Here is a 14190-nt window from a genome sequence, read left to right as displayed (position 1 = left end):
GTTGATGTGTTTTTAACTGCTTCGTAGGGGTTTTTGACAATTCAGACCTAGCGTTGTAGTTATTCTGAGCTATGTTTGTTATTTTGAGTTATTTTTCCAGGGCTCAGTTTGGATTTTGAAGTTTTTCTTTTTAAAACCCTATCCATGACTGCCACCATGACTTCCGTGTGTCACAAGAAAGGTTGTTGGTCACATGCGTGCGGGCGAGCGAGGTGATTGCTCGCCTTGCGTTCAAGAACTACTATGACAATGTGGACCCAAGCAGGTCTAGTCTATATCATTTGATTAGACTCGTTAAGTGTCCGTATCCGCGAAAGTAACCTTTTCATTTTATCCATATGTGACGACCGTCAATCCTCCCCCTGCGTTTAATTCCAACACATTGCCATGTACAGCAAGGTGGCTGATGGCTTCTTGAACGGGACACGTGCAATAACTCGCTTGCCTCCACCTACTCCTTCCTTCCTACTGCAACTCTGCCCAACAACAACCATGTCGCGTGCTGTTAACAAGGCTGAGTGTCCTGAAAAATACTGTCAGGGGCCACCCTAATAATGTTATGAATTATATATTTAAAAAAGCAATATCGAATAATTTCTCATGGCACATCTGATGATCTCTCACGGCACACTAGTGTGCCGCAGCATATCGGTTGAAATACACTGTATTACGAGAAAGCAGAGAACAGGATGGGGTTACGGGGGAACAGAAAAGAAGGAAAGAAGCAGACAGAAGAGGAGAAGAACAAACAACCCTAGAAATTATTACACGCCCATGCAACCTATGAACATAGTGGTGCTATCGTTACCATATTTACCTGAGGACACCATGTGGGGGTGCTGATAACCGAGCAGAAAGAGGAGGGAAGGTGAGTCAAAAGGAGACGTGATTAGGTGGGGTGGAGCATAAATAATTTAAGCAATGTGAGTTGGGTAACCCAGTATTTAGCAAATCACCTGTAAGTGTGGATATGTTGACATCCTATTCTATGCTACCTGATCGCTAATCCTGGCACCGACTATATCTCTACCTGAGTGTGTCTAATTCCAACTGGTCATGTGTGAACCCACTCAGACGTATGCTGGTCCTACAGATTGTGGAAATGCTGCGCGAGGGCAACCCCAGCCAATCCGGGGAGCGAGCGTGGCTCCACCCTCCCCGCAGTTCAAGCAAAGGGGCCAACGTCATCACCCCGGGACCCAGGGCGATCACCCGGACCATCTGCGCCCCCATTAACTAGCCTTCAGGGAGGGAGCGCGCCATTGCCCCCTAACGCCTGCCACCATCACTGCCCGCCCACCCGGACTCCCTGGACAACAATTTTACCTATAACAGCTGAAGAGCTCAAAGTTTAGAGGTGATTTCAAATGTTGATCATTTTGGGCAACTACCATATCATTTGACTAATACATTGGAATGTGTAAAGCATTTTTCCCTCCGCTAGCGGATGATGTCAAGATTGATGAGCCTTTTGAGGATTGTCTATGAAAAAGTGGAATCGTAGGCTCTTTTGTTCATTGCAGTTCCAATTACGATTATATCTCCTCATCTTTGTTTTGATATGTTGTTGAATGCCACATATAAATCCAATTTGTTGTCTGAGGATAATGAAAATAAAGACAACACACACACCAACTCACTGTACCACAAAACACACAACTGCCTACGCGCCAAGCAAAAGGCAAAGTGGCTCGTTTTCTTGTCCCTTCGTTACTATGGCAGTGACGGCCATTGCGTCATTGCCGGGTTGCTAGGGGTGCTCACGTATCGATGGAATCGGCGCTTGTTGCTCTGACTCAGGCCCATGTGCTCAATACCGTCGAGGCCCTGACGGCTATTTGTTACAAAGCGTTTATTGTAGCCGCATCTGTGACCACAAGTACGCGCGCACACACAAATCGTAATGTGGGTGGTCAGCTGCACACACAACCAAATGTCATTCGGCAAAATAATAAACCTTCATGTAATGGCTGTGTTGGAGAGTTACAATGATTCCGATGTTTGCCCGCAACAAACAAGGAGACAATATGAGAGATCATTACAACGATAGTGTGACTGATGACAGTAAACCCTGAACTGACTCAGTGGATGCTGATAATAGCCGAGGAAACAATTGAGGGGGAAAACAGTGTAGCAATAATTCCAACAAAGGAGAGGAAAAAAGGAGTGTAAACAAAGGATGACAAAAGGGAAGCTTCATTTATTAAGTCTTCCTGTTGAAGACTCTCTTACCATCAAGGGCTACTGTACCTTAGTTCCAGCGCTTATCTGAGTCATACAAAAGTGAGTCAAATAAAGTTAGCGCGGTATTGTTAACCCCGGTTCTTCACCTACGCAAGTCAAACCTCAAGGTGATTCCAGACACAAGCAACATGGATTTGGCAAGTTGAGAAAGGGCGAATAAGACTGCCATTTTGAACAATTTTAATCTTTTAACTCTATGCTTTTGTTATTTTTTGGACGTTGTGTTACTGTGACTAGCTGTTTACAATAGAAAAGATTATGATAGGAAACCATTTCAGCAGCTCATGTTTCAGGGAAATATTTAGGACCACAAAATGTAATTAAAGTTAATGGACCTTATGTTAGGTTTTGTGTTTGTTTTCTCCTAGTGCGACTTGTCCCTGTGATTGCCCATTGATTTCACCTGTTGTACCTGTTCCTAGTGTATCCTCCAATCTGCATCCTTCTGTGCTCACCTGTTCCTTGTTGTCTCGTTACCCCTTGTCTACGCGTCTGTATATAAGCTCCCATTTTCTTTTCACTCCTTGTTGCGTCATCGTCACAGTCTACGTCAATGCCCATGTGCTCGTCAGCGTATGTTCTCCAGTTTTCGCCATCCAACCCCTTGTGTTCCTTAGTAAGTTTTTGATACCCAGTCTTTTGTTAGTAACAGTTTTGTTTGCCTCTGAACTTTCTTCGGATCATCACAGCCTTTGTTTTGCACTTTGTTTTTGTTGGCTTTCAATAAATCATTTTTTGCACTGCCGGTCTTCATAACCTCTTTCCCTGCAATTGGGTCCACACACCACCTACCTGCCCGAATTCCTGACACTTTAGTTACATATAATAATGTTTGTTACAGTCACAAATTACTTCTCCCAAAATGTAACTGAGTTAGTATCTCAGTTATTCAGTTACATTATACATTCTATAACATCTTTCACTTCAAAGATATTTATTGGGCTGTCAAATATATCGCATTAACGGGCGGTAGTTAATTTTTTAAATTAATCTCGTTGAAATATTTAACGCATGCGCGGAATGACCCACTAATGCATTGCCGCAAACATATTACAATGGCGCCGTTTTTTGTTCATTGAGATCTAAGAGGCAGAGAAAAGCAAGTGGACACAGGCATGCATTGAGGCCGCGCCATTTATTGGCATATTCTTTGCCAACTCTATCACAACAATCATAACTATTGTGGCGAACGGCGTGGGGAAGAATGACACGAGATGATCTTTTTCTTAACACGATTCATTGAACACAACGCAGAACATATACCATTTGCAGCCACCGCTGACAGTCATGGTTGCCCATCATGTTCCCATCATGCATTTAGGTGGAACAGTTAAGTCGCTACAGTATAATTTAGTGAAAGCACAACAAAAATAATATTCCTATCTCTCAAAAAAATAATGTTCACAAAAACAAAAGCACTCAATGCAAAGAGAACTGGCATTCCCAATCAAAATAGCTATGCAAAATACACATAAAACTTACTCAGACATTGGTAAAACTCTATTCAAACATTTCGTTTAGCTTCACAAATACACTAGATGTCAATATTTAGTCGCAATATACAAACTATCAGAGGTCTTGTACGTTGTGAAGTCAACACTCAAATGAACGTAAGGTACAATGAACCCGCAAACTACGGAGTCAGTCGAGGGGCAAAACGCACTAGAAAAACTTGGCTAGATCTCTAATTAATTTAAAACTTGCCCTTGACACCTTGTGGTGTATTTCAATCACTACGTAGTTAAAGACACTTTGGAAGAACGGCAGGGAGCCCGATGTGACGTCCCGCTCGGCGATGTCAACATTGGCGAGCTATTAGTTTATTTTTTTGATTGAAAATTTCACAAATTTTATGAAAACGACAACATACAGAGGGGTTTCAATATAAAATTACAATAACTTGTACTCGCATTTATCTTTTAGAACTACAAGTCTTTCTCTCCGTGGATCCCTTTAACAGAAAGAATGTTAATAATGTTAATGCAATCTTGTCGATTTATTGTTATGATAAACAAATACAGTACTTATGTACAGTATGTTGAATGTATATATCCGTCTTTCCATTCCAACAATAATTTACAGAAAAATATGGCATATTTTGGAGATGGTTTGAATTGCGATTAATTACGATTAATTAATTTTCAAGCTGTGATTAACTCGATTAAAAATGTTAGTCGTTTGACAGCCCTATTAATTATATCAACTGATTAAAGAATAAAAACACTACATACAGTATTTTAGAACATTTTGGATTTATTTAGATAAAATACATTACAGTCTGTTAAGAAAACAAATGTAAACTGACTATTAACCAGTGCAAATCTTTGAAACTGTAGGCTAGGGCTACTGCACAATAAGCAGAACACTAAATGTGTGTGAAATTTCCGATTCTTAGATTATTCGCGATTCGGCCGTGGAAGATTCGAAAACGATTCACAAACATCCAAATTCTGATTATTGAGATATGCTAAATAAAGCAGAACTAAAACACAGGCCGCGCGGTCTTTGGGACGCAATGAGGAACGGACAGAGAGTAAACATCATGCTTGTCATTACCTGGGTAATGCTTAACTCACAGCTCTGGCTCAACTCATGCCGCCAGATAAAAAAACAATAATACCTGACTGCTGCCGACAGACACTACAAACTACGTCCACATAATGCTACGGTAGATATCACATGCAAAAAGAACTACCGGTAGATGTGAAATGACAGACTCGGCGGCGTTAGCAGCAAATGTATAGAAACCTAAAACCAGTAGACTTCTCTTGAAGGCTGTTGTTGCAAACCTAATTAACTTTTTATTTAAAATACTCCTAAACAGTGTTGTTAATCTTACTTTCAAAAAGTAATTAATTACAGTTACAAATTACTTCTCCCAAAAAGTAATTGAGTTAGTAACTCAGTTACCTGAATGTAAGTGTAATTAATTACTTGGCAAAGTAACTGGTGTTACCGTTCATGTTTTTTTACCCCCCACCCCCCCCCCCCCCAAAAAAAAAAAAAATTTGTAACCTTTGCTATGTTTGGAAGTTATTTAATGTTGTGAATCAACTGTTAAAGTTGTTAAAATTGGTCCCGCTATTGCATTTGTTCCCTTCTGTCTACTTTCGACATGTGAAACTTTTAAAACTGTTATATCATTTAAAGATAGATTGAAGTCAAGATTTTGCCGATTTAGGAGTATTTTAGATAAAAATTACTTAGGTTCGCTAGGAAGGTTCTTTACAACAGAGCCTTCCTGAGAAGTCTACTGGTTTAAGATGGCGGCTGTTTACTAACGCAGCTGTGTCTGTCATTTCGCATCTAGTTATATATACAGTTTGTAGGCTATCGGCTACAGTCAGGTATTATTGGAGCCACCTGCGTTTGCAACGGCATCACAACTCCCGTCCCTCCTCCCCACTCCCGCTTTGCTCTCTCGTCTCCGTGAGTCCGAGTCTCTCACAGACTTTTTTCGCGTCATTCAACCAAGGTAGTAACGCACGCCTTTACGTCCTCAGTAACGGTAACGGCGTTGCCAAGTTGAGAAAAGTAATTAATTAGATTACTCACTACTGAAAAAACTAACGCCGTTATACTCGTAGCCTCTGAATCGTAATCGAATCGTTAGGTGCCCAGAGATTCCCACTTCTAGTTATTAACAACTATGCTCAGAGGATAATTTGGAACAAGCATACAGCTGCTGCTCCTTAAGCGTGCAATAGGCGAAAGAATATCTACTACATTTTTTTTAAAAAATAATTTTAGCTTTCATACGTTTTCTTTCATCTCTACCACTTTTTCTTATTAGGATCACAACCTACACAGGTGAGTTGGACCCTATCTTACCCCTAAGCCAAGAACTGGGGTACACTCTGGAATTGTTGCCATTAATCACAGGTCAAATTATGGATAGGAGTGGGAACCCTGGGTACCTTCCGATACGATTTGCAAGGCTCACGATACAAATTATCTCATCATCATCATCATCAATTATTATCAACGCATGGATCAGGAAATCAATTTACCATCAAACAATTTACTGTCCCTATTATGGACCAACATCCACGCTCTTGTTCACACACACAATTTCTAGTCTTACCCAGAAGCATGATAGAATGCAGGAGGAAGTATACTGAGAAAACAAACACAATTGCGGATAACAAATGCCAACTCTGGATTCAAACCCTCAACCTAAGAACTCCTCATGATGCAAATGTGTTAACCACCTGGCAATCAATATAAAATTATTAATCTCTGCAGAATTACAGTAGAGAGCTCATTTTGAATGAGAAAGGCAACTGTTGTTTCTGTCTCTTTGCAATCGCCCACTACTGGCCTGGCATGCATATTACAGCATTACTGTTAATTTTGCAGGACACAGAAAAAATTTCAAGTAATACATGTGCAAGTCATCCGTATTACCTGGATGTGCCGCTTGCATCAGGCTCAGGATGCTCCGGGGCGGGGCAGCAGAACTGATGCAGCACCGTCTCATTTCTGCAAAGCAGAGAGGAAACAATATGATTTCTTTGCCTGTTTGTTTTCCCAGCATCCTGCCAAACTTCTCACGCCAAAAGATCCAGAAAAAGAGACTTTCATTAAACTCCTCGGGATTATTTGGCAATGATCCCTTTGTAAATACCCTATGTGGGTCAATTCCGGGCTGAGACTGCTTACAGTGCGTTGATACCAGCATCCAGATGTTAAAACCTACCAATGATTTAGCCGTGTCCCTGAATCAGTGTGACAGATGGTCACTTGCAGTTATTTCCCTTCCTATACAAGTTACTTGGATTTCCATTCATATTTGAGTGATGATATCCACACCGGAGACCACGCCATAAATACGTTTGATGAATTTCCTTTCCTTTTTGATGCACTAGGTCTCCAAGCATGAAGTGTGCTGGTACTGTTCACAGAGGAGACAAAAGTACTCACGCTGTGTAACATATGCTGTGATAAATGTTAAAGGGAACCTTGGACTTTTAGGCTCTAATAAGCCAAAATTGTTCTCTTTTACTAAAATGTTATTAGAAACACATAAAATGTTGCCATTGATTTAAAAATCTATAATATTTAGCACATGTTTTGACCTACGGGCGCCATGTTTTTATACCTGCAATGGATGCTTGGGGTGGTGGCGTAGATTGTCACTGTCACTCAACTAATATTAACAGGTTACGCCAATTCCTTGTACACGGCAAGACATGCGCTCATTGGTTAAATGTGGCAAGTACTTACTATTTGTGTTTTTATTGAGTCTTTTATTAATAATAATAATACATTTTTATTTATAACGGACTTTACATTTGAAAAACAAATCTCAAAGTGCACATTACCATGTAACCGTTTCAATGGCTCAGCTCGCCGGATGGTTTGGGTTATTTTCTATTTTTGCCGGAGACGAATTCGTCAAAATGGGCGGAGCCAGACATGGAGTCAACAGGCCAGGTGCTTATTCATGGTTTAAATACCAGCGAACATGGACAAAGAACGCTTCATCATGAAGGTGGAAAGTCACAAAGTGATTTGTGATGCAGCAGATCCTTTTTGTAAGGACAACATTAAAAAGGAAGCTGCATGGAACGCCATAGCAGAAGTTAGGATGGACGGTGAGATTTTAAGCAAGTTGTGTAATTTTTAAAACTAATTACCGTATTGGCCCAAATATAAGACGGTGTTTTTTGCATTGAAATAAGACTGAAAAAGTGGGGGTCGTCTTATATTCGCGGTCTAGATGTTATACCCATTCACGACGCTAGATGGCGCCAGATATCATTGAAGCGATGATCTGTCATGACAGATCTCAGCTACTCTCAAGTTTAACCAGTTTGCACTATTTTATTGCAACGTTTTTCCTTATTCAGATTTGTTTCAAGACTACAGTTACAGTTAGACTTCACTTTGATGATTAATGCAGTTATTGCAATTTTGTTCAATCACAACAGATTGGTTTATTTATATTTCAAAAACCAGAAGGCATTCATTTATGGATGTGATTGCACTTAAGTTTACATAATTAAATGTTCAGATATTAAGATTTGAATGAGGTAAAATAACATGCTTTTTCTCTTAAATATATTGTCATAATCATTTGTTTCAGATGTACTGTAATTATTTTCTGTATAAAAATGAATTTGTTGTTCAAAAAGTATTTTTTTCAAACTTGAGTCTTGAAAAAGAGGGGGTCGTCTAATAATCAGGGCCGTCTTATATTCGGGCCAATACGGTACTATGTGTTTTTATTGAGTCTTTTATTACCTTTTCATTGCCTCAAAATACTTTTTACATGTGTTTCCCTCTCATACTTTTAAGAAGGGCTGTCAAACGATTAAAATTTTTGAATCGAGTCAATTACAGCTTAATAATTAGTTAATCGTAATTAATCGCAATTCAAACCATCTATAAAATATGCCATATTTTTCTGTAAATTATTGTTGGAATGGAAAGATAAGACACAAGATGGATATATACATTCAACATACGGTACATAAGTACTGTATTTCTTTATTATAACAATAAATCAACAAGATGGCATTAACATTATTAACATTCTGTTAAAGTGATCCATGGATAGAAACACTTGTAGTCAAAAGATGTTAGTGCTAAAAAAATGTTAGTTAGTAAATGTTAAATGTTAGTACAAGTTATAGAAATGTTATATTAAAACCCCTCTTAATGTTTTCGTTTTAATCAAATTTGTAAAATTTTCAATCAAAAAATAAACTAGCAGCCCGCCATTGTTGATGTCAATAATTACACAATGCTCATGGGTACTGAAGCCCATAAAATCAGTCGCACCCAATCGCCAGTAGAAGGCGACAAAACTCCAAAAAACACAAGTAACAAGTGGACATTGCACTGTGCTGTCATTTTAATCTGTTTGAGCGGGGCATATGCGTTAATTGCGTCAAATATTTTAACGTGATTAATTAGAAAAATTAATTACTGCCCGTTAAAGCGATAATTTTGACAGCTCTACTTTTAAGCATTGTTTTTTTCCTGTGGTAGCTTTAAAGCAGATTGTTGATCTTTTGACCACGTTAAGACCAAATCATACCAGACGCATTTGCAGTCCAGGTCCAGCAAGATATAGCGCCGGAGCCAATCCGTTTCCATTCTTTCCTACTGTTCATATTATACCAGCCGCGACAGCGGTATGAATTGACTGCGGACCATCTCCGACGTGCAGGAGCCCGCCGGATGGTTTGGGCTATTTTCTATTTTTACCTGAGACGCCTTTGTCAAAATGGGCAGAGCCAGGCCTGGAGTCAACAGGCCAGGTGCTTACTCACGGTTTAAACACCAGCAAACATGGACAAAGAACGCTTCATCTTGGAGGTGGAAAGTCACAAAGTTATTTATGATGCAGCAGATCCTTTTTAAAGGGACAACAATATGAAGGAAGCTGCATGGAACGCCATTGCAGAAGTTAGGATGGACGGTGAGTTTTTTATGCAAGCTGTGTAATTAAATAGTGTCACAAAATCATGGTAATAGCAAAAAAATTCGGGAAAAAATGTTCAGTCAAATCAAGTCCACCTCTCTCTCTGCTTCTCTGTTGAGTACAGACTCCGTGTGTTTGTCGTTGTTTTTAATGCCACATTATTGCAAGCAATTACGCGAGAGCTCACGACGGCATGGAGCTGCCGGACCGCAGTTGTGCGCAGCCGGTATGTTTTGTCCTACTTTTGACGCACTGTGGAGCACGCAGTCAACACGGAGACTGGCAGATTCGTACAGAAGACGCATCTGGTATAATTCGGCCTTTAAACTACCCTTATTTGATATTACTACATTTAAGTATTTTCTTAAGGCATCTTTAATATGTTCTGTCTGTATGCATCTAAACCAGACATGTCCAAAGTCCGGCCCGGGGGCCAAATGCGGCCCGTGGTCAGATTTCATCCGGCCCCCAGCCTCTGTCATAAAATCAATAACATCTGGCCCGCACACAGACTTAATAAATTGGTCAACAGTACTGCAACCAGCAAATGAAGTAGCTTACACACGAAATGCTGCTCCTCATTTACCCACTAAAAGGCAGCAGCCCTTTAACCCTTTTTTGCAAAATGTATCACATTTGATACACCTAGAATTTATGATTTTCAGACTAATTTAGAATTTTGACATTTCTTTTTGAAATCAAAATGATGGATGGAAGTCGACACATGCATCTGCAGGATCCATGAGAAAAAAAACATGATTTAGCATGGGTTATAGATGTTACAGCGCTTATTACACATATTCATTTTGACTTTTCACAAATTTGGGAAAAAAAGGTTTCATTAGGACCTTATTTTTCAAATTTTGGGATTCTCTGATAATTGCTTCATGCTGCAGGTCTTTAAGGGCTAAGCAACATTATTCCGTGTGACCCTCTACTTCCAATTTTCTAAAATGGCAACAATCAACAAAAAAAAGTTGACCTTGACGGCCGACGCTTCAAGGATAGGTGGAAATTGGACTATCACTTCACTAAAATATGCAACAACTGTGTCTTGCCTCATTTGCAAAGAGACAGTCGCTGTTTTTAAATATTTCAATGTGAGGCGATATTACCAAACAAGACACGCTGACATGTACGACAAGATTACAGGGAAGATACGCAGCGAGAAATTGAAGCAACTTGAAGCTAGTTTAATTTCACAGCAGTAGTATTTCGCAAGAGCCCGAGAGTCGAAAGAGAACGCTGCAAAGGCTAGTTGCGAGATTGTTGAAATTGTTCATTAAAAAAATAATAAATCAAATGTGACACACTGAATGGCTGCTAAATTTTACTTAAATATATTGTTCTACGTAAAGGACATCAGCCAAGGTCGGCCCACTACGTTTTTACCACGCCAAATCTGGCCCCCTTTGCAAAAAGTTTGGACACCTCTGATCTAAACAAAACAAGCTGAAAGCGCACGGAAGTACTTTGGGTGTCAAATTCGCCTTTTCTAGGATGTTGCGCCGGTGTAGCACAGTTTGGCAGAACACCGTTTTTTCCCCAACTGTCATCTCGTCTCATCCTGTCTTTCCCGTTCATTTTGCTTTTGCTGCTTGTTTTGTGAAATATCGACAGTGCTGTCATGCTCATTTATGTTCTTCTCGGGTTCAAATTGAAAGGGTTGAACAGATGACAGGTTTATGTCACTAGAGTCATACTCTGGAAGCCCGGTAGCGTAACCATGTGACATCACCACCCTGCGATGTCAACAACAATGGCGACCTACTAGTGAAACAATTTTTAAAAATTGTATAAAAACGAAAACATCAAGAGGAGTCTCAAAATTATTTTAACTCATAATAACGTTTATCTTTTAAGAAGTACAAGTCTTTCTATCCGTGGATCTCTTTAAAGAAAAAAACCTTTATTGCATGCATTCCAGAGGAAAGAATCTTGTTTCATAAAGTTAAATAACACTAAATAAAATTCTAATAGTGGAGAAAAAAAAACGTCACTTTCGTCATGCATATTTTGTGTTTAAATATTTCTTTCTCTATTATCAGAGGTTTAAGAAATGGGCGATTTGCATACTTAAATACTTTGAGCAATCGTCTTTCACATGAAGGTCGCTTATATTGGGTGTTGTCTTTTCCTTTTAAGCAGGGTTGCCGATAAGGTGGAGAATAAACAGAGGAGTAGGATGGCAGGATACGTAAAAATATTAAGAACTGAAAAGAAGCTCAAATAGCAAAGAAGACAAATGTTGACAGTATGTCACCCATTTAATCATATAGACAAGAGTAAAAAAAAAAGCTTCAGATATCTCTAAAATATGTTTGGTTAGCAGTTGGGGAGTCTCCTCCCCTGCTGTGCAGTAGAAAAAGAGAATATTTTTAGCGAGTGCCTGGTGTTGTTCCTTTCACAAATATGAGAGTTGTGAAAAATATCGTTTAAATGCATAGTTTTATGCAAAACAGTACAGTATCTAAATTTCCCCCTGGCCTGATAGGCCATCTGAGGACAGGTGGCGAAAGTACTAGGGAGTAAATCTAAAGAGTCATCAGTTTATGCAGGCTCCCTGAGGAAAAAATATTTAAGCATTTGTAGTGTGTTGCTTCCAACCACTGCTACGAGGAAACAGAAAATCGACGAGAACACTTTGGAGGGCCCATCTCGCCTTCAGGATGCCACACATCTCCCAGCATATGTAAACTATATAGATGAAATGGGATTTCTCCTCAATATATGCATTATTATTTGACTGCACTACTAAGACATTTCTTGACCTGCGCTCAGCATATTGTAAGTGATGCAGAGTCACAGTGACAGGCAGTCAGAGTCAACGGCAGGACTCGCAGTGACAGTCGCAGCTATAAAAAGATTCCTTTTCTCCACAACTTCCTCATCCAGGAGGAAACTACGCAGCCAGTCGGCCAGATCAACCATTTTCTAACTGTACAAATTCTAGGAGAAAGGCCTTCAATGTCAAAGAAAAATGATGACTACATATTTTGTTTTGCTTCTAATCTTGAGTGCCCTGCAACCTCAAGTGGAGATGTCTTAATCCATTAATAGTTTAAGTCATTCACTAGCTGGCATTCACAACGATAGACGTCCAATCCATTTCAACTGGGGGAAGGGTGGCAGCCCTCCAATTCCAAATGGATTGGACATCTATAATCAGCAATGGTACTGAACCATGATCTTTTACTGCAAGGCCTTCCCAGTTCAAATGGATTGGGCGTCAATGGCATTCATTGAAAACATGCAGTTTTCCACTTATTTGATAATTGGTAGCACACGGGTCAATCCAGCAGACGCACTAATGTTAGTTCGTTTAGTTGATTAAGACAACTCCACAGTGCACTCAGCTCATGTTATTTTTTTATTAAATTGATATGAATCTGGGTGCAGTACCACAAAGACAGTCGGAGATTTTTTTCTTAAATCAATTTTGAATTGAAACAATTGTTTTTAGAGGTTGACGAAGCCCTGCGGGGGGCTTTACAGAATGAAAATGACTCATCTAATCAAGATGAAACAGCTCCAGAAGCGGGAGGGATTTTAAAATATACTTGTATAGGAAATGTCAGTGTGAAAAACAATGTGAGACAGAGACAGAGAGAGCGAGAGGCATCGTGACAAAGGCTGATCGGCTTGTGTTGAAATAGCACAAATTTGCCCCACTAAAATATCGCTGCTCAAATCCTTTGGTTTCCTCATTAGAGATGTCTCATCCGCTTCTCTCAGCGCAACTTGGCACTGATAAAACATAGGTTTGAATTCAAATCTAATCTCAGGCACTCCTTGGACACCCCAAAAACCTGTGTCTTGGCGTCACTGATTACTCTAAACCAGGGGTCCCAAAACTACAGCCCACGGGCTGTATACGGCCCGCCTCCACATTTGGTCTGGCCCCCTGAACATTTTTTTTTCCAATAGTGCTATTTATTTCCTAGCTTTTTTCTGTGAAGAACCCAGACAGAGTTATTTGGTTATTATTCATTTAATTAATAGTGTTATTATTATATTATATTATATTATATTATATTATATTATATTATTATTTTCATTTTTATTTTTATCTTTATTTTTATTTTATTTTATTTACTTTTTTTTTCGTGAAGAATCCAGAAAGGGTTATTTGACTGTGGCTTTCTGATAAACAATTAATTTTTACATTTAGGCACTCCTGCAATCGTCACACTTTTTCTGTTACAAACTGACCCGGCCCCTCATCAGAGAAGAGAAAAGTTATGTGGCCCTCACAGGAAACAGTTTGGGGACCCCTGCTCTAAACGGTCCAAACGTCTGAATGGGAGTATGACACATATAGAAAAAGAATATTGACACTCACTTTCACCCCAATGGACAAGTTACAGCAGTGGATCTCAAAGTGTGTTGTGAGTACCAGCAGTGAGCTTCCTCTAGTGCAGAGGTCACGGAACCGCGGACCTCGGTCCGGTTCCGGACTCCCAAGCCGTCTGGACCGGATCTCAAGCTGTCGCGACTAATACGCGTTGCAACAA

General features: G+C 39.7%; 1 protein-coding gene across 1 annotated transcript in view; it reads right to left on the bottom strand.

Moving 5' to 3' along the window:
- iqsec3b (IQ motif and Sec7 domain ArfGEF 3b) overlaps positions 1 to 14190 on the bottom strand; it is a 129435-nt gene that overhangs the window by 98339 nt on the left and 16906 nt on the right. Inside the window, exon 2 of the mRNA XM_057836675.1 lies at positions 6652 to 6726. Within this exon, the coding sequence (XP_057692658.1) occupies positions 6652 to 6726 (75 nt within the window). The remainder of the gene's footprint in view (positions 1 to 6651; positions 6727 to 14190) is intronic.

The sequence above is a fragment of the Corythoichthys intestinalis genome, chromosome 5, assembly GCF_030265065.1.
Source record: "Corythoichthys intestinalis isolate RoL2023-P3 chromosome 5, ASM3026506v1, whole genome shotgun sequence".
NCBI lineage: Eukaryota > Metazoa > Chordata > Actinopteri > Syngnathiformes > Syngnathidae > Corythoichthys > Corythoichthys intestinalis.
The sequence above is the reverse complement of the archived record's forward strand: the minus strand, read 5'-3'. Positions and strand labels throughout refer to the sequence as shown.